The 25,419-nt window shown below is 40.7% G+C and overlaps 1 protein-coding gene across 13 annotated transcripts in view; it reads left to right on the top strand.

Moving 5' to 3' along the window:
- The window catches only part of LIMS1 (LIM zinc finger domain containing 1), a 157,011-nt gene that overhangs the window by 104,664 nt on the left and 26,928 nt on the right, over window positions 1-25,419 (top strand). The window contains exon 1 of one of the 13 annotated variants that reach the window (XM_030310279.1): window positions 15,665-15,687. The exons of 8 other annotated variants lie outside the window; for them this stretch is intronic. Coding sequence is in view for 3 of the 5 variants with exons in the window: in XM_030310286.1 (XP_030166146.1) it covers window positions 20,681-20,862 (182 nt within the window). In the remaining 2 variants the exon portion in view is untranslated. Of the gene's footprint in view, window positions 1-15,664; window positions 15,688-20,501; window positions 20,863-24,915; window positions 24,939-25,419 lie in introns of those variants that run through there. 4 more of the 13 variants (XM_030310286.1, XM_030310275.2, XM_030310288.1 and 1 more) reach the window with 4 other exon arrangements.

The following is a 25,419-nucleotide window of genomic DNA, read 5'->3' as shown; positions in this document are numbered from 1 at the left end:
AAGTAAGTGTCTGTCGTGGGAGGGAGGCCCACCTCACAATCCCAAGGCTGTCACTATAAATCAAGTTACTTTGCCTTTACTTCTTTTTGAATTTGTATAGCAGTAATACTTCCTTCTTAAAACTTTCTCCTTCGTTCATCTCCCCAATGCTGCCTTTTCTTAGTTTTCCTACTAGTTACTGCTTCTTTTCGATTTCTCATTTGTTGTTGCCCTTGCTAGTGTTTCCAAAAGCTCTTCAGTATTCATGGTGTCAGATACCATCTATATAAAGGTAACTGTCAGATCCAGGCTGGGAGTAGTTTCTAACTCACTTTGTGACTAGCACAATTTAAACTACTAGATGTTCAGGGGTGCCTGGGTGGCTGAGTCGGTTAAGTGTCCAACTCAGTTCATGTCACAATCTGCGGTTTGTGAGTTCAGGCCCACATCCAGCTCTGTGCTGACAGCCTAGAGCCTGAGCCTGCTTCGGTTTCTGTGTCTCCCTCTCTCTCTGCCCCTCCACTGCTCACGCTGTTTCTCAAAATAAATAAATGTTAAACTACTAGATGTTCAGTTAATATTTGTGAATAAATGCAATGAACTATGAGAGCATTGTATTAGGTCATTCATTGAAGAGATTGTAAAATCAGAGTAGAATATTTTGGTTTTTCTTTCCAAACTAAATATGAAGCCATTACAAGACATAAGTGAGGCTTTTAAAAACATGACTGTTGTTTTATGCTTTAAAACAAAACAAGGGGCGCCGGGGTGGCGCAAGTCGGTTAAGCGGTCCGACTTCAGCCAGGTCACGATCTCCGGTCCGGGAGTTCGAGCCCAGCGTCAAGGCTCTGGGTGATGCTCGGAGCTGGAGCCTGTTCCAATTCTGTGTCTCCCTCTCTCTCTGACCCTCCCCCGTTCATGCTCTGTCTCTCTCTGTCCCAAAAATAAATAAACGTTGAAAAAAAAAAAAAAAAAAATAAATAAACAACAACAAACAAAAAATGTTTCTGTGGGCACCTGGTCTCAGTCAGTTGGGCTGACTTCGGCTCATGTCATGATCTCACAGTTCATAAGTTTGAGCCCCGCGTTGGGGGCTCTCTGCTGTCCGCGTGGAGCCTGCTTCCTATCCTCTGTCTCGTTCTCTCTCTGACCCTCCCCTGCTCATATGTGCTCTCTCTCTCTCTCTCTCTCCTCTCTCTCTCTTAAAATAAATGAACAATGTTTTTGTATGAAGTACAGTCAGTATACAAGATATCGTAGGAGTTCAGATGTATGACGCACTGATTCAACAATCATATAACATAACCAAATGCTCACCACATTAAGAGTAGTCACCATCTGTCAGAATACAATGTTATTACAGTATTATTGATTATATCCCCTATGCTGTACTTTTCATCTCTGTGATGTATTTTATAACTGGGTGTTTGTACCTCTTAATTCCCTTCACTTATTTCACCCATTCCCCTCTCTCCTCTCCTCTAGCAACCATCATTTTGTTCTCTGTATTTATGTAGTCTGTTTCTGTTTTTTATTGTTTGTTTTTTAGGTTCCACTATAAGTGAAATTACATGGTATTTATCTTTTCTGCCTTACTTTACATAGCAAATACACTGTAGGTTCATCCATGTTATCACAAATGGCAAGATTTCATTCTTTTAATAGCTGAATAATATTTCATTATAAATATCATACAACATCTCTCTCTCTTTTTTTTTTTTAAGTAAACTCTACCTCCAGCATGAGGCTTAAACTTACAACCTTGAAATCAAGAGTTACATGCTTGAGGCACGTGGGTGGCTCAGTCGGTTAAGCATCTGACTCTTGGTTTCAGCTCAGGTCATGATCTTGCAGTTTTATGGGTTTGAGCCCCATGTCAGGCTCTGCACAGGCAGCACAGAGTCTGCTTGGGATTCTGTCTCTCTCCCTCCCTCTCTGCCCCTCCCCAACTTGCACTGTCTCTGTCTCCCTCAAAATAAATAAGTAAACATAAAAAAAAATTGCTTGCTCATACCACATTTTTTATCATTCATCTATCATGGGCACTTAGGTTGTGTCCGTATCTTACTTATTATAAATAGTGCTGCAGTAAACATAGGGATGCATATATATGTTTTTTAAACTAATGTTTTGTTTTCTTTGGGCGAATACCCAGTAGTGGAATTCCTAAGTCATTTGGTGTTTTTTGAGGAACCTCCATATTGTTTCCTGTAATGACTGCACCAGTTTACATTCCCACCAACAATGCATGAGAGTTCCCTTTTCTCCACATCTTTGCCAACAATTGTTATTTCTTGTTGTGTTTTTTCTTGTTATTTTTTTCTTGTTAACAGTAACAATTGTTATTTCTTGTTGTGTTTATTTATTCGTTTAAGTAATCTCTACACCCAATGTGGGGCTCGAACTCATGACCCTGAGATCAAGAGTTGCATGCTCTTCTGACAGAGCCAGACAGGGGCTCCTCTTGTCTTCTTTTTTGTTTTTAATATTTATTTATTTTTGGGAGAGAGAGACAGAGAGAGCAGGGGAGGGGCAGAGAGGGGTGGGGGAGACACAGAATCTGAAGCAGGCCCCAGGCTCTGAACTGTCAGCACAGAGCCTGACATGGGGCTTTAATCCACTGAGCCACCCAGGTGCCCTATCCTCTTGTCTTTTTAATAACTGATGTTCTGACTGGTATGAAGTGATATCACAAGTGGTTTTGATTTGCATTTCCCTGATGTGTAGTGAGATTGAGCATCTTTTCATATGTTTGTTGGCCACCTGATTGTCTTCTTTGGGAACACGTCTGTTGGATTTTGATAGGTTTTGTGGCCACTGTAACCGATTCTGCAATTTAGCAGATTACTGCTGTCACCTTTGTACATCTTTGTATTGCCATCTGCTATTATAAAAACTTAAAGAAGGCATTGTCAAATGGTACTGAGATTAAATGGTACATTTTATTATCAAAATTCTGTTTAGGAGTTATAGAAATGAAAAAAATGATAGTATTATGGAGAAGAGTATGATTGTGCATGGACCTAGAACTGGGCCACAGCTTACATGCAGGCTGCTCATTTGGAATGTTTCAGCCATGTTTGAAGGGAAAAAGAAGGAGTTACAAGATTGTTTCCAGGAAAGATGCTTCTCTGTGAATGAACTTAGGGTGGTCTTCTGAGCTATATAGAGAGAACTAAAGACTGAGATTGATCTACTCAGTCACCAGTTAAAACTGGTATATACCAGTAAGTTAACTTTCACTCATAATAGAAGTGGTGAAATATCAGACCATTTCAGAAAACTGGTCAATGTTTTTAGAGCTTCTGATTTTCACAGGAATGGACCAAAAAAACAAAAACAGGTATCTGAAAATCTCAGAAAGAAGTTGAAGTTCCAGTCAGAAGGTTTTTAAAAAAATCATCTTTTCCAGACAGTTCCCTGGGCACTGTGGTGTAGAACAAAAGCAGTGATGCTCTGTGGAAGTGATGAGAAGGGAAGGGGTGGGATGGCTAGACCGGATTCTTTTCCTGAACCTTCCCCTAGTCCTTTGGCAGCTGCTGAGGTGTCTCAGTATGATTTGAAAACTAGTGGAGGACAGTCTACCCCCACTTACGAGTCCCACAACCCAGGGATCATGACCTGAACCAAAATCAAGAGTCAGATGCTCAACAGAATGAGCCACTCAGGTGCCCCCAGAATCTGTAATTTTGAAATAGTAGTAGGTAGAACTCAAGCATCTCTATAATGAGCCTCCTTCACAATTTACTATGCTATATTACATCCCTGTAGGGGAAAATAGAGCTTGAATATATACATTATGGTTATATGCTGAAGAATTTATGGATCAAATGATATGATGTATGGAATTTGCTTCAAAATATTTTATGGTTGAAGAATAGATAAAACAAATTGGTCACGGTTTAATAACTTTTGGCACTGAGCTGGATATGAGGGGATTCATTTTATTTTCCCCACTAGTTTAATATGTGTTTGAAATCTTCAGTAATTGGAGTTTATAATTTTTTGATATGTATCATGATGAGTGGCACAATTTTAACCTTTCCCTCCTGTGTAACACATTATAATTTAACACTTGCTGGGCTTATCAGTAGTTTGCCTTACCCAACATCTATAACGAGAGTCTGTCAGTCACTTGCCTGTCAGTGTCATAAACCAACCAGGATTTCAGCATTTGTGGCTCTAGTATGTGTAATTTGGAGGTTGATGGGAGGAGGAGAGTGGAAAGAGATAGGAGCCCCTTACCTTACCCAAGGAGGTCTACCTGTGGTAATTATTAAGCCTTTCTCAATTTGTATCGAAAGAGATTGGACTGAACATCTCATTTACTGTTCTTACCTCCATGGCAGAGAGAGATTTGTTTCATCTGTGGGACAATTTACATTTATTTTGAAAATAAGAGCTTGGCTCATGGACTGTGGGCCATTATAGTTTAGAGTCTGGGGTAGCAGAGACTACATCCAATATCTGGTATCACCACTTAGTAATTGACTTTTACGAGTCACTTATTTTTAGGAGCTTGAGTTTCTCCATTTGCCAACTGAATATGATTGATAAAAAGAAAAGGTGTTTTGATATTAACAGATTTAGAGTTATTCAAGGAGGAATTGTATTTCGTTTTGAATATCAAATGACTGGACACTTTCCATTTTTACTATTTGGGAAGACACATCTGTTAGCAAAGCTGAACATTAGTTTCTCTTTGCTTCCTGAGTACCTATGTTAGTAATTTGTTGGAATTCTGCTATGGTCTCTCCTTGAAAGACACCTTGTTAAAAATTAAGTGCTGGAGCCACTTAACATGTGCAAAATCAAGAATGAATACCCAAAGGAGCATGTACTCAGAATTCTCATGGTTCAGGACAGTTTGTTCTTTCTCTGCAAGGCAGTGCCAGACCTTAGGGCACAAAATGATGTTTAGGGTCAAATGAATGGTAAATGAGCTGCAGAAAAGCCTCTGGCTTCTTTCTGTGCCTTTTGAGTCTTGAAAAATATAAGAGGGAATGCAAATGTTACGAAAGAACCAAAATGTAGATCATGGCCTGTCTGAAACTGCTTCTACAGAGCTAAGTGTGACCCCTGGGGTTCTGACCTCTGGGCTGTGTGATAATGACTCCAGCTGTCTGCATTTACATGGAAACATTCAATAAAAGGGAAGGTAAACTGGCTTGTTCATATGTGTTTATATAGGCAGTTTACCTAGAGGCAGTCTGTACCTGCATAGCAAGTATATAGATTGATATCTGGATGAGAAAACACATTGCTTTATGAGCCATTATAATATTGAGCACTGATTGTATTTGTGCTCATGATAATGAACTGTGCCATGTGATTTTTCCCCCTCATCCCTTCCCGCTCTGTCCCTGAAAGCCTTCATGCATCCCATATGACTCTTAAAATGTTTATCATGACAGCAGTGTAAAATTTGGATTTTGTCCTTTTAAAATATTAACTGTTCTTCTGTCCCTTTGCTTTTGCTAGCATCTTTTTTTTTAATTTTTTTTAATGTTTATTTATTTTTGAGAGAGACAGAGTGTGAGCAGGCGAGGGGCAAAGAGAGAGGGAGACACAGAATCAAAGCAGGCTCCAGGCTCTGAGCTGTCAGCACAGAGCCCGACGCGGGGCTTGAACCCACCAACTGTGAAATCATGACCTGAGCCGAAGTCAGACACTTAACTGACTGAGCCACCCAGGCACCCCCCCTTTGCTAGCATATTAACATAGTGATTAATTTGATGTTTGCTTTTCATTTATCCTTTCAATACAGAACTATTTCCTTTATTTCAGAGCAATTTTATCTAAAAGGATAAAACTGTCTCTTGAAATAATGGTGATCATTTGTCTCTACTTGTTTGAAATATCGTTATCTGTGGAAGAGTAGAAATGACTACCACTTTTAATAGAGGCAGATCATTGATTTTTGATGCAACATCACAGATACAATCACTTGAGGGCTAGACAGCTCTTTTACTTATATTCAGACCATATGGTTTTATTAGTTTATGTGGACCATTCTCAGCATTTCATCATTTGATTTGCTTTCCTACTAGATTCCAAGCTGTTTAAGAACTCAAGTATTTTGCTCTATTTTTCCAGCTTAGAATTTGACCTGGTACCAAGTTAGTTTTGATGACATTTTGCTTCCTTATTTATGCCATGAGAAGAGATCATTCTGTTTTATGCGTTGCTATGGTTAAAGATTTATATAGACATTGTCATCCCAGTACACGTTTGCTGTCCTAAACTAAAATCCTTGGTGTCAGTTCTGTTTATAAGAGGATTAGAGCAAGGAGTCTCCATGCCCTATAGTCAGGAAGGTTTAAGTTTTGTTTAATATTATTTAAGCAATTACATATTAGAAGACAACACACACACCAGCCTGTGCAGGTGTGTAAGCCTCAATGGTAAAAGTCACTGAAATAGTCTTTGCAAGCTCTGTGGTGTTGTTTCTCTCCCAAGCCTTTTCCCTGATTTTTTTCTTGTACGTTGTTCTTTAGAAACAATATTTCTGGAAGGTTTGTAGTTGGGGTGGAAACTGGATGGTGGCTCTGGCCTCTTTGTGGCAAGTAGAGGCCATGCTCCAGAAGGAGGAGGGAGGAGCAGTGTCCTCAAAGAGTCCTGCAAGAATGGGAAGGGAAAGCAGGCTGAACAGCTACAGCCCTTGTGAAGTTGGTCTGTCACTAGCCTGTTTAGGGTGGCAGATGACGGCCACCAGGATGTCTGTAAAGGGAAGGGAAAGAAGGCCCACAGGGCTGGTCTGCTCCCTGTCGTGCCAGCTGCTGCCGTGTTTCGTGACTCAGAGTTTGTCAGTTCAGCTTTTGTATGTATGGGGACTGAAAGAAGGTAGATGAAGAGGAAACAGAACAGATAATAAGATAATGTATCATCCCTTAAAAGTGCATTTTTATGACAGAAGTTGTTTAGAATATTACTATATCACATTTTAGATTTTGCCTGATCTCTCCTCAGAAAATGAAGCTGAGAATCCTGGCATAGGCCTTGGAGCCCTCAAGGGGCTGACTTTCAGGCTCTCCTGGAACTGTGCTTTCTGGCTGTGCCCACAAACAGGCTTTTGGTGTGACCATACCTGCAGAGATGCAATGCAAGTCACTGCTAAGTGGTGTGCATGGTCCATTCCACCACAAGTATTCTGAAATTGAGGGACTGTTTAGGAAGCAGGCTGCTGCTTAGTTATTACACACCAGGACTGTCATGACAGGAAGGGAAACAGGAATTGCTGTGACCAAGGAAACTTTTATAGCACTGACATGAAGTAGCACAGAATACCCCATAACCAAGTGTTCTGGTACATAGTAAGTGCCCAGGAAGCTTGCAGTTCTTATCATCAGCCTCCTTACAGTCTTGAAGATGTTTAGTAAGTGAGAGCTTACTAAAGGTTAATAAAGGCTCCTTTATTCTCCTCTTTTGTTCCTTGAAGACTGAAACAGAAGTGTGTCCCTTGTTTGCCTCTTTCCTGGGTTAATACCTAGTGTGAAAATATAAGAACCCAGGTTGACTGGTCCCCAGACATGCCCCTGGTACAAGAGAGTGATCACAGGAAGGAATTTCTGCTCTGTACTAGGTTGGGGGGGAGGAGGGGAGTGCCATATACTCTTGCCCTGAGTTGAACCTTGAGTCCATTTGTGGCCTCTGGCTTGGAGACACAAAGAGTGAGGTCGACTGTCTTGAATTCTTATCTAGCTGGCCATTTTATTATGCTGGACTTTTCATTTTATAATCCACGCCTCCCTTCCCTTTCTAGTTTCAAACACAAATCCAGTTGTTTTAAGTGAGACAGATGCCTCATATTGGATAAAGGACCCAATGAGGTCTAAGAACAATCAATTAAAGAGTCCTGATTTTGGCCTCTCATATCAGCTGTGGTTCAGTCTGGATCCAGTCAGGAGAGAAAAAGCCACACAGTATACTAAAACCTTGGATTGCAAGTAACTTGTTCTGCAAGTGTTCTGCAAGAGCCAACATTTCTAATAAATTTTAACTTGATAAATGAGTGATGTCTTGCAATACGAGTAAGTACATGATGCCAAACATCACATGATCACAACTGTACCAGTGGTTCTTGAAATTTGCTTTGATATACAAGTGCTTTGGATTACAAGCATGTTTCTGGAACGAATTATGCTCACAAACCAAGGTTTTACTGTAATTTGAAGGAGGAAGGTTTCACAAAAAGATAAAAAGAGTTATTAACTCCAGTAAAGGTTTGCAGTAGTAAGAGGTTGACTAGTAAGAAGCAGAGAGAAGGCTAAGAGTGTGGGAATAGCACCTCTAAGCAGCGAAGAGCCCTCCTCCCCACCCAGGACTCACGGTGGATGGGAATAGCAGAGCAGTTGCTACGGTGCTGCCGCAGTGAAACATATGTTGCTAGAAACCTGAACTTGTAGGAGACTCTCCCTGCAGGGTGCCACAAGGCTCTCTACTACAGAAGTGCTAAGAATGGGAGCGGTGGGCAGTGTGGTGGTTGGAGAGGCAGGGCTGGGTGGTCAGTGTGCTGTGGGCTTGCCACACGCTGCAGGAGCCAGAGGCCCCCACTGCTGCAGAACCACCAGACATTGCCACCAGGAAAGCTGCTTGCCATTCACTGCTTCTGGCTGCCATGCACATGTGAACTGGGCACTGAAGAAACTGTATGTGCTGCCAGAGGCTGGACCTGAGAAAGCCCTGCCCCCACACGCACTTGCCTACTGAGCTTGCCAGGAGCAGCATGCAAAACCCTTTCCTCCAGTCAGTGTCTCCAGCGCCCTCTGCTGAAAGGCCTCCGGGCCAGCAGGCTGCGGAGAAAGCACTTTCCCATCATCAGCACACCAAAGATATTCCAGTAATCTTCCATCAGGAAATGAGAAATCTGTCTGCAGTCATAATGATCATACCTTTATGTTATTACTGCTGGATTCATAGAGTATGTCTCCTTGAGAAGAGGTAAAGGAACTGAACATGAAGCTTCCTACCTAACCTTGTAAACTGCTTTCAAAAACCCAGACTTCATTCTGTGACAGAGAATAGTAAGCTCCATGGGGAAAGAGAAGAGCTGAGGACAGGAGGCAGAAAAAGAGGAGGAACATGCCAAAGACACCTGGGAGAAACTGAAGCTCAACCCGTGTACTCGGTAGCCTTACAATGACACCACCAGGTGCTCAGGCCTCCTGATCATTTCCACATCTTTTGATTATACATATGGGAAACTGTAAGTCATGGTAGCTAAAGCAGTTCCTTGTCTTTCTATGTGAACTTCACAGAATTTGAAGTTAAAAGAGAAGAATTACCTTTTTAAAGTTAGCCAAATAATTTTCAGTTCTTCTGTTTAATTCTGTCCAATATTTTCAAATGTTTAATGTAACAAAATATACGTGAAAACATGTTCTGTGTTAAAAATAAATAAAACAACTGAAAATGGAAGATGTAGATTTAAGTTTGAAAGGGTTGTTTTACCTCGAGTACAGTGTGGGTTTTTTTCTGTCCTTCCTTACTGAAATTCTCATGGTTTTCTTTTACCTTATCACTCGTGTGAAGCTTATTCACAGAGTAAAAACTCCCATTGACTTCCTGTCCCATCTTAACTGAAGGTCAGTTCAGTGAGACATCCCAGCTGAGTCAGAACTAAAATAAGAATGTAATTTAGAGCCAGAAAGTTGGGTGCTGATGGCCACTCCAGCCATATAAGGTGCCCATGGATTCACTGAGGGATTTCCCTGGTAAGCTGGACATTCTTTTAGTCAACACTCTTAGCTAAAAATACTGTTCTATATTTGAAATAAAAGGCTTTCTCAAATTCATCTATTTTGGTCAGGACACAATGTATCATTTTAAAAAGATGCTTGGGGTGAGAATATGTGTTAGTGGGTCACCATACGAGTAACAGGGAGAAATGATTTGGATAATGGAGGAGCTGCTACAGAGACATTTTCCAGTGAGGATGTTTAAAAAATCAGAGAAAAATTGCCTAACCTATGAAAGAGGATTTTAAGAAAGTTTTTTCAATTGACCAAACACTCTGCTTACTGAGCAACCATGGGGATCTAGCGAGAGAAAGTTTGTTAGAAAGCTTATAGGTTTCAGACCGCAGTGATGATATCTTGTTAAGAGAGTTCTCTTTACTGACAAGAAAATGTCATGCTGAAGTACATACTGATGCTACACCGAGTTGTCTTGGGTTTCTGGGGATGGTGGTGGCTTACCAGCACCTCCGTAGCTCTGTTGTATAGCAACTTTTCGCAAAAGGGCCACTTTGATTATTGCCTACTAAGAGGGTGCTTGATATGAAGACTCCATGGAAATTTTCACACTAAAGGGCTCATGGTGTTCTTGAGAGAAGAACCATCTTTGCAGTGTAGAACACAATGTGGAATCGACTGAAATCTTACCCACTTGAGCACTGTACATGCTAAACAATTTAGTACAGGCTAGAATGCTCACAGGAGGCTTCTTAGAGAAGACCTTGAATAGAAATTTGAGGACTGGGCAAGTTTTGGATAAGCAGAAAGCAGGGGAAAAGGGGCAGTAGTATTCATCCAAAGAACTTTATGTCCTTTTAGGTTTGTGTCTTTTTATGTCCAGTACTAGGTATGTTTGATACTATTAAAGATAATTCTGAACAATCACCATGCAACAGTCTTGCCCTGTAAATAAATCATGTGTATATATGTATTTTACAAGGAATAGAGATCAACATATTGCAGTACTTATCTCTAGATGGCAGGTCTCCTAGATGAGTGGGTCTTCTGTGCCTTTTATAAATGTTCTGTAACAAGCTATGTTGCTTAGGGGCTGATGGGGGTGGAGAAATTCAACTTGCCAAACAAAACAGTGCAACCCAGTGATCCTGTCTCAGAGTGCTCACACTTCCATACACATGGGGCTTCCGGAAGCTGAGGTTGCCCATTCACGTCCTTTGTTAGTTTTTGGTTATTACTGATTTTGCCTTGTTGCCACATCTTCTGCCACTTTCCCGATCTAGTTTTGAATTTTTTTAGTGTTCATTTATTTTTTGAGAGAGAGACAGAGTGTGAGCAGGAGAGCGGAGTGTGAGCAGCAGAAAGAAAGGGAGACAGAATTCGAAAGAAACAGGGAGACAGAAGCAGGCTCCAGGCTCTGAGCTGTCCTCACAGAGCCTGATGTGGGGCTCGAACTCACAAAGTAGGAGATCATGACCTGAGCCGAAGTCGGACACTCAGCTGACTAAGCCACTCTGGTGTTCCCCCTCCCAGATCTAGTTTTGTATCTTTCCTTCTCTAGTGGGTTGCTCTGTGGGATGGGAGTGTCATCATTACTGCAAAGACAGGGTGGCTGGATGCAGGCAGCAAGTCAGCACTGTTACATCTGTACCCAAGAGAGAAGGGTGTCACGAACTGTCTTGAACTCTGTTGGTTTTTCTCTGCACGTTGTCCAGAATGTCTCTTAATAAAGTAGACCTGTCAGCATCAGAGTGTAAGGGTTAAATTGTAGTGTAGGGCTAACAGCTTTGTGTTGACACTGTAGCTTGAAAAATAACAGCTTTGTTCTGACCCTGAAGGTCAAGAGATAACAGCCTTGCTTTACTCTTTTAAATTACGCTTGGTACTCTCGAAAATCTACTCTTGTAAATCAGGCTTCACCAACAAAGGAAACAAAAGTTCACAGAAAAGAGCATCAGGGGCAAGGTCAAGGAGATCCACTGGTTGCAACTTAGGGGCAGAAAGTCTAAAATAATCACCTCATCCGGCAGCCGTTTCTGACTCATCTGGGAACTGTTTCCAACTCATCTGGGAACTGTTTCTCTGTTCTGTTCCCAGGTAATGATAAAACTATGTGATCGGCTTTAAAAACTCTGTACCCCGGCTGTTCGGGGCCGCACTCTGATCAACAGTGTTGGTCCTGATTGGTTGGCCTTGCCTCTCATTGCAATAAACTTTGTTGTGACTGTCACTGGTGCCTGTAGCATTCTGTTTCAGGAGTCGTGTGGATGCAACAAGAGTGTCATGGAGAAAGGGGAGAACACTGTGAGTTCTCATTCCTGCATCTTCCCCAGGCTCCCTGTGTCCTCTACATGCTGAAGTTTGTGGATGGGTTGGTTGGGTAACGTTGGAAAACTTCTAGAGATTGTCCAGAGAGAAGTACTTCCCAAGAAGTATTCCACTATGTAGGTTGTTAATACTTATTAAATTTGTTAAGATTGAGAAACTGAACTATAATTTGCGACAATTTGTGCCTGTTGCAGGCAGAGTATTTCTGAGCTGCAGAGCACCTTTGGGACCTGTCTTGTGCCACAGAATCCTCAGGGTGTGGAGGAGAGCCTGAGGCAGCTGTCTGCCTGATGGCTCCTGAGTAGTTGACTCCTCTGTTGTGGGCTTCAAGAATAAAACCAGGGCCCTTCCAGACACCAGAGAAAGAATTTTTACCTCACCCACTTTCACTGGAAACAGTGTATTTTTTGATTTTAGGACTGAAAGTGTGCCTGCTAGTGTGCTTCTTGGAAATTTTCAACCAGAGACTGTTTCACTCATTTTTCTTTAGAGGGATATAAATACACTTCTTCAAATATCACAACATTTGGGGTGCTCTAAATCTTCTGTCTTCAACAGCACAGAGCTCTAACTTTTAGGTGAATTTCATTTCAGACGGTGTTACAATCATATGCAAATAGCTTTGTCTTCTGGAGTCCCAGCCTCAGGATCTCTGCTGGACTGCTCTGAGTACTTGGGATGAGCAGGAGGTCCTTTAAGTCTGTTCTTTCCTCCTGGTAGGTGATAACAGTGTTCACTTAGTCTCTTCAGTTCTTTCTAAAGTACAGTAACAAAGCCAAAGATGTTCTTCTCTGCTTTGATTGTAATCAGTAATCAGCACCTGTGCGGGCAGGTAACAACACCTTTCTTCTTTGAAGTTAATTGAAAACACATCTTATTTCTTTCTCACTCTCTTGCCCCTGTTGTAATAAATGCTCTCTTTTTGCTTGTGCAACTCAGAATTAGGAAACAATTTTAACAGACAAGAAAAATGCTATGTTAATTGCAACTCCCGTATCCTTTCTGGCCAGCCGACCTTTGTCTCTTTCCTCATTGACTGTTGAAAGAAAACACAGTGCATTTGTCCTGGTCTCTGGGAAATGAGAAAGAACTTTCCAGCTCCATTATCTTCACTTGCATGTCACGATTGTTGTGTTTTTAATAGTAGGGGGAAAATCAGATTAAATTTTCCATTTAAGTAGAATAGAGAATCACAGTGAAAATAATTCATTTCGTCATATGGTAACTTAACCAGGCTATCTCAACAATTTGAATACCCCAGTATTCATGGAAGCCTTTTTTGTTTTGCTTTTTTTTTTAACGTTTATTCACTTTTGAGAGATGGAGAGACAGAGAGAGAGACTGAGAGTGCTAGCGAACATGAGTCCAGGAGGGGCAAAGAGAGAGGGAAACACAGAATCCAAAGCAGGCTCCAGGCTGTGAGCTGTCAGCACAGAGCCCGACTTGGGACTCAAACTCACGAACCGCGAGATCATGACCTGAGCTTAAGTCAGACACTTAACTGACTGAGCCACCCATGCACCCCAACATGGAAGTCTTTGATTAAAGTTGAAGAAGCTACATTCTAGGTGTTGTTATTGCCAAGTGCTTGGTTAGCCATCCACATCTTCACATCTGTCTATGGAATGGCGTAAAACATGTAAATAGCACTGCCTTTTTTTTTCTGTATTCAAGTCCTGTGTTTTAGAAGCATTTGGTCAAAATGTTCAGCTTCAATTTTAAAAACCACATAGATGAGCTACGTATCTGGTAGTGATACACATAGTTCAATTGTTGCTATCTGAGAGAATTTTAATTTTAAAATGCCAGTTATTAAAAAGTTGGTGTTTAATTCTGGCAACCATCCTCATGATTGTATCTAGGACTTAAGTATTTGAGCTCCTGATTATAGCTACAATATTTTTGTGTGATGTCCCTCAGTCAGTTATGTATCTCGGGCTAGGCAGTATGTCAGGGGTGGAGTTTGGGCTGAAATCATGGAGCTCGCTGGACTGGTAGGGTCTGAAGCACTGCAGCACTCTTTACTGAACACTGGAGTGGTCAGCGTAACATAAGATATGTTGTGTGTAGTTTAGCATCTAACAGACTGTTACATGCACTCCACCAGGGTCCTAGATCCTGCCTGCTGTGGTCTGAATATTCATGTCCCCTCAAAATTCATATGCCAAAATCCTAACCCCCAAAGGTGATGGTATTGGTGGGTGGGGCTTTTAGGAGGTGCTTCGGTCGTGAGGGTGGAGCCTTCATGAATGGGATTAGTGCCCTTAAAAAAGAGGTCTCACAGAGCTCCCCAGCCCTAGCCACCATGTAAGAACACCGGTGAGAGGATATGAATGAGGAAGAGGGGAGGAGGGCTCTTACCAGAACCTGAACATGCTGGCACCTTGACCTTGTACTTTGAGCCTCTAACACTGTCAGAAATAAATTTCTGCTGTTTATAAGCCACCCAGTCTGTGGTATTTTGTTATAGCAGCCCAAATGGACAAAAACACAGCACAGTAGATCGCTCACAGTAGATGATCAAAAAATGTTGAGTGTAGGAAATATGAGTCTGTCTACTCCGGATGGATTTAAGGGATGTTTAGGGTTCAGACATGTTCTGTAGGGTCTCCCATAGACCGTAGTCATAGTCCATAGACCATAGTCAGGTTATAGAACCTTTTGGAAAGAACCCTTAAGGAATCATGGGCCTCAGGAAACCCTAGTTCTTCAGCAGAAGCCACCTAACAGGCCCACTATTCAGACAAAACTGGCTTTGGGGTATTTTTTTTTTAAACAGCCTCCTGCCCTGTTTCAAAGACTATTTTGATGCCACTGAGGTGCCATCAAAAGCATTTAGGTAAATATTTTTCTCATTGTTACAAACACAATCTAAAAAGATTGTTTGCATTTCTTAGAGAGAGATTATTAAGTGCCAAAAATGGTTTAAAAGTAACAAAATGCCTGGATATAGAACTTAAGCAGTGGTGTTTATTTGGCCTGAAATGACCTCCATGTCCTCTTGGAAAAATAACCATGCATTTCTCTTAGCTGTGTTCTGTTCTGTTATTAGCTTATAGCTGGAAAAGAAGTGATTGACCAGCTGATTCCCCTTTGCAGTCCTTTTGGGTGAATAGTACCACCTGACTTTGCAGTGGCCTCATAGTTACTGATCCTTACTCGGATACAAGGGTGCACAGACAGCCCTTTTCACTCAGCATCTCCTTATATGCTTGAATAATGGAGAATCCATGGATATCCATATATCGTTTGCCTAAGGACATTGTATACTCATAGAAACAGGCTGTGACTTGTGTTCACTTGTTTATTCATTTGGCAGGCACTTCTCAGATACCCCTTAGGCCTGTTGCATTGTGAGCACATAGGAAAAGTTCCATATGTTCACACATGATGTCTGAACCTTCACTGGGTGAATGGTTAAACAAACTATGGTATGTCCATACCATGGACAGCAATAAAAAGTTACACACTGTTGATACATATTAACAACTTGGATCGATATTATGCTGAGTACAAAAAGCCAGCCTTTAAAAGGTTACATACTATTATGATTCCATGTAGCTGTCTTAGTTTGGTTGGCTATGACAAAAATATCATAGACTGTATGGCTTAAACAACAAATATTTATTTCCCAAGGGTCTGGAGGCTGCGAAGTTCAAGATCAAGGTACCAACAGATCCAGTGTCTGGTGAGGATCCACAATTTTTTTTTTTAATGTTTATTTATTTTTGAGAGACAAAGAGAGCTTAAGTTGGGGAGGAGCAGACAGAGAGGGAGATACAGAATCTGAAGCAGGCTCCAGGCTCTGAGCTGTCAGCAGAGCCTGACACTGGGCTTGAACTCACGAACCATGAGATCATGACCTGAGCCAAAGTCAGATGCTCAACCGACTGAGCCATCCACATTTTGCTACCTTTGGCTATATCCTCACATGGCAGATAGAGAATGATCTGTGTCTCTTCCTCTTCTTAAAGGATGTTAATCCCATAATGAGGGATTAATGCTCTTCTCTTGACCTAATTTAATCCTAATTACCTCCCAAAGGTCCCACCTCCAAATACCATCACATTTGGGATTAGGCTTTCAACATATGAATTTTGGAGGGACACAAACATTCAGTCCATAGCAGTAACATTCTCCAAATTATAATGACATAAATGAAAAACAGACTAGTGGTTCCCAAGGGCTAAGAGATGGCAAGGTGTGGAGAAGGTGAGTGTGACTATCAGAGATAATATGAAAGAGATCTTTGTGGTGACAGTATTGTGCTGTTTCTTGATTAGGGGCAGTGCCCAGGTGGTAAAATGACATATATGTAATGTATATACACACCTTGTGTTAATGTCAGATTCCTGGTTTTGACATTGGACTGTAATCACATACAGTGTAACCATTGGAGAAACTACGTAAAGGGTATGAAGAACTTCTCTGTACAATTTTTATAACTTCCTGTGACTATAATTATTTCAAAATAAAAAGTTAGAACTTGATGGCAGATCTTCCACAGTATCTTTAATTCCTTAGCAGGTAAGAGTCTTCATTGTGTCTGTTCATGAACCGAATAGTGTGTGTTCACTATTAGCTTTTTTCATAGTTCTGCTTTTCTGTCTAGTAAATATAAGATTAATTCTTATGAAGTTAATAAGATAGTTACATTTTTAGACCTTCTGACTCAAAGTGTTTAGCAGACTGGTAGCTAAATTGCTGTCTCACTGTTTTCATGGTTTGCCAGATGAAGTAGATGGATTATTAACCCTAGTTCATTCAACAAATAATTACACACACCTGCCAAGTGGTGGCTTCTCTTGATGATGCTGGGGCATAGGCATGAACAAAACAAAGTTCCTACATTCCTGGAGGTTACATTTCTAGCATGTGAAGTGAGATAAAAAGAACATAGAAAACTTATCCTCAGATCCCCTGGAAACTGAACTGAAGGAAAGGAAAATCTCTAGGACCTACTTCAGCGTCCTGCCCTTAGGTTGGTATCACCAATAGCATTACCTCAGTGGGCAGAATATTTGGATTTAATGATGTTTCTGGTAGGAAAATGAACATGATTTGCAATCATTGTACTTAGTATGGATTAAGAACTGTAAGCATATTGTAAACAAAACAAACAATAGAGCCTAATAGCTTCTTTTCCTTAGACATAGACAAATGTATCAGTTACTGGAAACACCCATACAGTATAGATTTTATTTATTTCATTAAAAAAATTTTTGTTTGCTTATTTTTGAGAGAGAGAGAGCAAGAGAGCGAGCAGAGGAGGGGCAGAGAGAGAGGGAGAAAGAAAATCCCAAGCAGGCTCCACACTCAGCACAGACCCCAACGCAGGGCTCCATCCCACAACAGTGAGATCATGACCTGAGCCAGTATCAAGAGTCAGATGCTCAACCGAATGAGCCACCCAGGTTGCCCCTGTTTAAAAAAATTTTTTTGGCTTAGTAGGTTAAGCATCCAGCTCTTGATTTCCGCTCAGGTCATGATCTCATGGTTTGTGAGATTGAGGCCACTGAGAGTGCAGAGACTGCTTGGGATTCTCTCTCTCCTTGTCTCTCTGCCCCTCCCCCATTCCCCCCACTCCTAAAATAAAAACATGAACAAAAATTGTTTTAAATTTGTTATATAACTGTCCTATATTTTATGCAAGAAGTTTTATAGTTTTAGCTTATGTATTTTGGTTTTGGTATGTGTATGTGTGTATATATATATTTTTTGATGAAGTATAGTTGACACTATTATATTAGTTCTGGGTGTACAGCATCATGATTTTACAACTCTGTAAGCTGTGCTATGCTCACCACAAGCATAGCTACCATTTGTTACTATATAAGACTATTATAATACCACTGACTATATTCCCTGTGTCATAGCTTTTATCCCTGTGACTTACTTGTCCCGTAACTGGAAGCCTGTACCTCCCACTCCTCTTCACCTTTTTTACCCATCCCCCCTCCCAACACATACACACACACACTCCCATTTAGCAACCATCAGTTCTCTATATTTATGGTCTGTTCTTCTGCTTTTGTTTCTTTGTTCATTTGTTTTGTTTGCTTTAGATTCCACTTATAAATGACATTATATAGTATTTCTCTTTCCCTGACTTATTTCACTTAGCATAATACCCCCTAGGTCCATCCAGGTTGTTGCAAATGGCAAGATCTCATTCTTTTCTATGGCTGAGTAATATTCCACTGTATGTATATGTATATGTATGTGTATATATACCACATCTTTTTTTTATTTATACCACATCTTCTTTATCCATTCATCTGTCAGTGGACACTTAGGATATGTCCATATCTTGGCTATTGTAAATAATGCTGCAGTGAACATAGGTGTGCATATGTCTTTTCAAATTAGTGTTTATGTCTTTTGTTTTAGCCATTTCTGACAGGTATGAGGTGATACTGTGATTTTGATTTGCCTTTCCCTTATTATTAGTGATGTTGAGACCTTTTCATGTGTCTGTTGGCCACAGGATAGATTTTATGTAGAGGTAAAAAACAAACAGCAACATTGGAGGCAGATGTCTGGATTTGAATTTGGGATCTTCCACTTGCTAGCTGTGTGACTTTAAGCAGGTCTCTTAAGCTAAGAAGGTGATTCTTATTTATTATTTATGCAGGAAAAATTAACTCTGAACACTAGTTGTAAATTGGCAAAGTGGAAGGATTATTGTTGAGAACACAGTGGCAGTGGGGCCCCCTTCCTTCTTTTTGACCATTAAGCCATTGTCTAGAATCTTTTTCCTGAGGAGGGCAAATCCCCGTGTTTGTGGACTTGGTCCCAGTAAACTGAGATAGAAAAGTTTAAAGATAATTAAAATAAAGATTGATTTTTAGGAGTGTCTTAGATAAAGTAGAAATGTAAATAGAAGATAATCAGGTTAAGAGGGAAGAAGTATTCTGGGCAGGAGGCATGGTTCCCCTCTTTCTATTGTGCTACCCCTAATTCAGTGGCATTGTGTTTCTAGTCTCAGAGTCAGTGTGTGTGTGTGTGTGTGTGTGTGTGTGTGTGTGTGTGTGTGTTCATGCCTGCTGCCTCCTCTATTCTACGTGGTCTTGATAAAGTTAAAAAACTACATGTTTTATACATGTTAAACCATGAGGCTGTTTCTTTCCTCTTTAAAAATGGTGAGTCTTGGGATGCCTGCATGGCTCAGTTGGTTAAGTGTCCAACTCTTGATACCAGCTGTCTTGATCTCAGAGTCATGAGTTCAAGCCCTGCACTGGGCTCAGCACTGGGTGTGAAGCCTACTTAAAAAAAAAGGGTGAGTCTCTTACTCCATCAGCCACAGGCTTGGGGTCTGAGCAGGATCCATAGCCCCACAGCCTTTAAATTTCTGACCTGTGCTCTGAGATCATTCATTGGGTTTCAAAGTGGGAAGACTAGATCTCATTTTCTGCTTCTGTGTCATTTGTGTTCACTACTTAAAATCTTTGTAGTTAACTTATTTTGCTCTCCAGTGAATATGTTTTCTGACATGGTAGTTGACAACATAGGCTCTAGAATAAGGTTACTTAGATTTAAATCTTGACTCTCCCATGTACTTAATTAGTTATTCAGCCTCCTTACACCTCAGTTCCTTATCTGTAAATAATACCTACCTTATAGGGATGTGATAGTACTTACAAATGCTTAGGTAGCATTATTATTGTTATTATTGGGAGTCTCAGCTGCATTGTGTCTGTTTGCTGATGCTTTCATGGCTCTCATCTCTAGTGTGACCTCTGTTGGTCAGTGTACCTTTTACCCTGCGCTCTAGCTTTTCTTTCTTAAGTGGCCCTTGGTAACCTTGAATTTTGGTGAGAAATCGAGCACCTAGGTCTCAGAGGAAATGGGCCTGGAGAAAGGTTCTGAGCCCCTCTATTGCCCGTGGCCTTCATCATCATCCTCCTCATCTGTAGCACTGCTACAAGACACAGTACTGTAGACTGACTATTGCAGGAATGCCAGCAGCAGTCCTTAACCATGATAAAGGCTAGGATTAGCTGGGGGTTCTAACTAGACTCTAGCGCTTTCCTATTTCTTCTTGTGTCCATTCATTGAACACATCATCCAACTCTTGCTAATGTACCAAGTACTAGGATCAATGAAAGTCCAAAGTAGCTCCAAATCTCAGGGACTCACAGACCCCTGGGGGACGGCACCGTGGGTATAGCTGGCAAGCATGCCCTGGGCATTACAAACGCCCCATAGAGTGTGCCAGCTGCATTTGGCCTCAGTGGGGAGCTTGTTTAGGAACAGAATATCTGGGGATGTTTTACAAGAAGCACAGTGTTTGTGTGGTTGATGCCTGGTGACAGATTCCCCAGGACACATGGATGTTTGTTTCTCTCGGACCCTGCCAAGCAGTTCTTCCTTCCATAGCAGTGTTTACAGACACAGTCCATCAGGAAGATTGTTCCAGCAAAGACTGTCACTGCTTTGTAGAATGTTTTCTGGAGCTTCCAGAAATGCCTCAGTAAATCAGGACTGGCACACCAACTGACTGCTTTGCTGCTGGAGCTCTTAACATGAAAGGCTAGGAATGATCCTGGCAAACGCAGGGCTGACGTCTGTGGGAACAGTGGGAGTGACCCTGGCAGGGAAACAGGGGAGGCCTGGAAATTGTTTCTCTGTCCCTGCCTGCTACTCTCTGCCCTGGGTTTGGGGCTCTCAAGCACCCACGGATGGCGTTCCCGGGCAGGGTGTGCCCCTATGTTATCCCAGAGAATGAAGAAATCCCCCAGACAGCTCTTAACAATGTCCACCAGGCTAATGGCAATGAAGACGAGAGGGCTGTGTCCAAACTGCAGCGCAGGCACAGTGACGTAAAGGGTCTACAAGGAGTTTGTGACTTTTATGCGAAATTGTAAGTGTCTCTTCTCCTGGGAGAGGAGCTCCCCTCTTCCAGATCTAGCCATCTTGGGTTTCGAGTTCACTAGCTATTGATGGTTTTATTTCCTCGACTTTTAGCAGGGGCATTCTAGGGTGATGGAGGGGCGGGGGGTGTATTCCAGCAGGCAAGAATCCACCAGATGAAATGCAGAAGTGAACAAAAACGCTGCCTTTAAGTAATAGTAGTAACATCTTTGTCTTCAGTAGGTTCCTGATAATAGTACATTTTCATTATGTAGTCCAAGAGGGAGATTTAGAGTTTTTGCTGTCAGGATTTATAATAGAAAAATTGTATGCTCTAAAACTTCCTACACATAAGGGGTCAGTTGAGGGGAACAGTAAAAACTGAACTACAGACTGTTAATAAGGATGCACATTTTTGTTAGGTTTAACAAAGCAGTTTGAAGTAGGCTAACTGGGTTTAATACTGTTTCAAAGGGACTGAATGAATAAATAAGAATGTTGTGTAACCTGCGTGTGTGTGTGTGTGTGTGTGTGTGCCATTAACTCTAAAAAGTTAGTCTAATTCATGTCATTAAGTGGATTTTAGCAAACAATAAAAAAAATAGTGCAGAGTAGTATTTAGTATTATTTAGACCACTCATGTAAAGTCGGAAGCTTCGAATTATTGCAGATTCCCAATTTGTCAATTAAGAGTTAAGGAGAATTTAACTGACCTGATTCTCTATTTCCATGAACCCATTCTGTGTGGTATTGTAACAGATGTCTTTTATTTTTCACAACTTATAAAGAGTTCTGTTTAAGTATAATTGGGCAATTATAATTATACTGTAACCAAAATGCTTCATGGGCTTTCAAGATGCTTTTTGGATTTACAAATTTGTTTTTCATTTTAATGCCAGAAAATTTTTTCCCATACTTTGATCAATAAGACAAAAGAAAAACAAAAAGCTCAATGATGCCAAGTTTTCTGTGTGCAGCTAATTTGTGGAAGTGGGTCAGTTATGACTGACATAACAATCAGTTATGACTGGCCAGATGTAAAGATACTTCCCAACATATATATTCTTTGTCATCAACACTTCTTAGCATAAATCCCTTTTTGAAAAATCAGCCAAGTAATTATTTCTAGCCTGATGACAGTTATAACTGTCATTCATAACTTTTAAAATGTAGAGAGGGAGGCAAACCATAAGAGACTCTGAAATAGAGAGAACAAACTGAGGGTTGCTGGAGGGGAAGGGGGTGAGAGGATGTGTCAAATGGGTGATGGGGATTAAGGAGGGCACTTGTTGGGATGAGCACTCAGTGTTGTATGTTTTAAGTGATGAGTCACTGGGTTCTACTCCTGAAACCAATGCTACATGATATGTTAACTAACTTGAATTTAAATTGAATAAATAAGTAAGTAAGTAAGTAAGTAAATAAATAAATAAATAAATAATTACCTGAACTAAAAATAATAAAAATAATAAAAATAATAAAATAAAATGTAACTTCTATCATAGTAGTGTTAAAGATAAAAACAACTGTAAAAAAAAATACACAGGTCACTGTAGGTTCATTAGTTGTAACGAAGTACTACCTCTTTGGTGGGGGTGTTGGTAGCAGGGGAGGCTCGGATGTGGGGGTGAATGGGAACTCTTTACACTTTCTGCTCAGTTTTGCTGTGAACCAAAAACTGCTCTAAAAAATAGTCCATTGAATAAATACTGCCAGAGGGTCAAAAACAGGAGAGGAAAAGGAAATGTAAACAGTTCAGTAGCTGGGTGAGATTATTGGGGCTTTTGTTCTGAAAGTTTCCTCTAAGGTTCTGTTTCCTTATCCTGCTTGTTATTAAAAGGAATACCTCTTCAAAAATACACATTACATTATGGCTAAAACTAGTTTATTTTTCCTGTGTGTGGGAAACTATGTATTTGTTTTTATAATGTGTCAACCTATTTTCTAATTCTATTTGAGTATTTGAATTTGACTATAACCAGTGTTTAGTATAATGAGTAGTAAACAGGTGATAATTGCTTTGGTCTTGGGACTGCTTTACACTCTTAAAAATTGTTGAGGTCCCCCAGGGCTCCTGGGTGGCTCAGTAAGTTAAGCATCGGTTCAGGTCAGGATCTCATGGTTCATGGGTTCAAGCCTCACATCGGGCTCTGTGCGGACAGCTTGGAGCCTGGAGCCTGCTTCAGATTCTGTGTCTCCTTCTTTCTCTGCCCCTCTTCTGTCCATGCTCTATCTCTCTGTCTTGCAAAAATAAATAAAATGTTTTAAAAAATGAAAAAAAAAAATTATTGAGTTCCCCAAAGAGCTTTTGCTTAGCGATATTTACTGTTTTTGAAAATAAAACTGAGAACAAAATATTTATTAATTTAAAAAACAATAAACCCATTACATGTTAATACTAATAACTATTGATATTAATTTTTATGAAAAATAACTGTTTTCAAATGACAAAAGCTTGGTGGGAAAAATGGCATTGAATTACATTTTTGCAAATCTCATTAGTGACTGTCTAAGACAGTTTCTCAGTTCTGATTCTGTGTTTATCCTATTGTAATATGTCGCTAATGTATATAAAGAAAATATGCTTCCCATAGAGATATAGTTGAAAAAGGAAGGGAGTTTTTGAACCCCTAAAAGGGTCACAGTGACCCCTGTACTTTAAGAACCAAGATAATAATGGATCAGGACATTCCAGAATGTTCTGCACTTCCTGCTTTTTAGGAGTTCTTTTAAAATTATAAGGATTGAGTGAACCTTTTGAGGGGGTTGAAAATTAATAATGACACTTTGTCTTTGAGTAGCATCTTCTGGCTTCCAAAGTTACATACTTTTTTAAATTTTATCTTCTAAACGATATTAAGAATTATGGGGGCAGGTGCGGGCTTCCCATCCTTCATCTAGGGACACCTGTGGATTTTGGTCAGGAGAAAGGACAAACACAAACCTTTCCAAGGGCTTTATTAAAATTGTTGTAATTCATCTAGCTTACGGCAAAACCCAGTAAGAAGGGAATGTGAAGATTTTTCTCCCTAACCAACAGCAATTTTGAAATGACAAAGTAGAAAATTTGTTTTAATGTGATAACTTAGGCTAGGTTTGCCAAGCAGTGAGGCTGCCTGTCTTCCTTTTTTTTTCTTTTCCTTTTTTTAGATTTTATTTATTTATCTATCTATCTATCTATTTATTGAGAGAGTGTATGCAAGTTGCATGCAAGCCAGGGAGAGTCAGAGAGAAGGGGGAGAGACAATCCCAATCAGGCTATATGATGCTTAGTGCAGAGCCCCATGTGGGGCTCAATCTCACAAACCCATGAGATCATGACTTGAGCCGAAACCAAGTCAGTTACCTAACTGACAGAGCCACCCAGGCGTTCCTTTGTTTTCTTTTTTTGTGATGTTTTAATTTTATATTTAAGCCTATTAAGTAAAGTTGAGTTTTGATTGGTATGCGGTTATGAACATGGTAGTTAGTTATGGCAAGGCTACAAAATAGGAATACTGTTCTTTGAAACATTTGGGGCAAGAAGGCAAAGTTTTCTTCCACTGGGGTGGGGTGGAGGTGAGACAACATATGTGTGAGCCTTTCTGCTAAGGAAACGGCAAAACTTAGAAACCGGCTGGGGACAAGGCAGTTATTAATCTGTAAAATGAAGACTCCTCACCTGCCTCACAGGGTGGTTGTGAAGATTCTGGAGAATGTCAGCAGTATCTTTACCAGGTGGATTGATTCAATATCTGGGTGGTTACAGGCTGCACCAGGGACCTAGACACACAGGTAGAGCTTGTGCTCTGAGTGGGCGTCTGAAAATAAACTTGCGAAATTGTGAAGGACAGTTTGGCCAATGACTGCTCTGGTTAGGGGACATTCCTCACTTCATGGCCTTTTAAAACAAAGCAGTTCTTTCTTTTTTTTTTTTTTTTTTTAAGTTTATTTAAGTAATCTCTACCCCCAACATGGGGCTTGAACTCACGACCCCACGATCAAGAGTTGCACACTCCTTCGACTGAGCCAGCCAGACGCCCCCAAATACACAGTGGTTAAATAGGGCCTGGAACCCTTTATAGAGTTCTTCCTATATGCTTCAAGGTACAGTGGAATGACTGCAAGGGAGAGATCGGGTCACTGGGCTCTTCAGTGGTTACTTGACTGCCTAATATGTAAAGCGTGATGGTGTCCCTATCACATATTCTCGGATTTTTGAAATTGATACTATAATCTGGTTGTGATTTTATGAATGGGGGCCCTGGATTCTGGTCCTGTATCTTCCATTAACTACTGAGACTTGTGAAGTTGGATAGGTCATTCTACCTCCCTGAACCTCCCTGTGTCATGTCTGTAAGATGATCTTCATAATGGACAATGCTGTGACTTTAAGATACAGCTTATAATGCCAGAGCCTAATACTTGTCTTACTAATGAGATTACAGGACCATGGCACTCTGGCTGGTTTTAAGAGCTACTGTAGCAGTTGCCTTCAGCAGGATATAACCAAAGGGATAACCTGTGTCCAGCCTAGGACATGGCATTCAGTTGACATGCAGTTTAGATTCTGTTCTCAGAAGGGTGA

This window comes from Lynx canadensis, chromosome A3, assembly GCF_007474595.2.
Source record: "Lynx canadensis isolate LIC74 chromosome A3, mLynCan4.pri.v2, whole genome shotgun sequence".
Classification (NCBI taxonomy): Eukaryota; Metazoa; Chordata; class Mammalia; order Carnivora; family Felidae; genus Lynx; species Lynx canadensis.
This window is presented reverse-complemented; position numbering and strand designations above follow the sequence as displayed.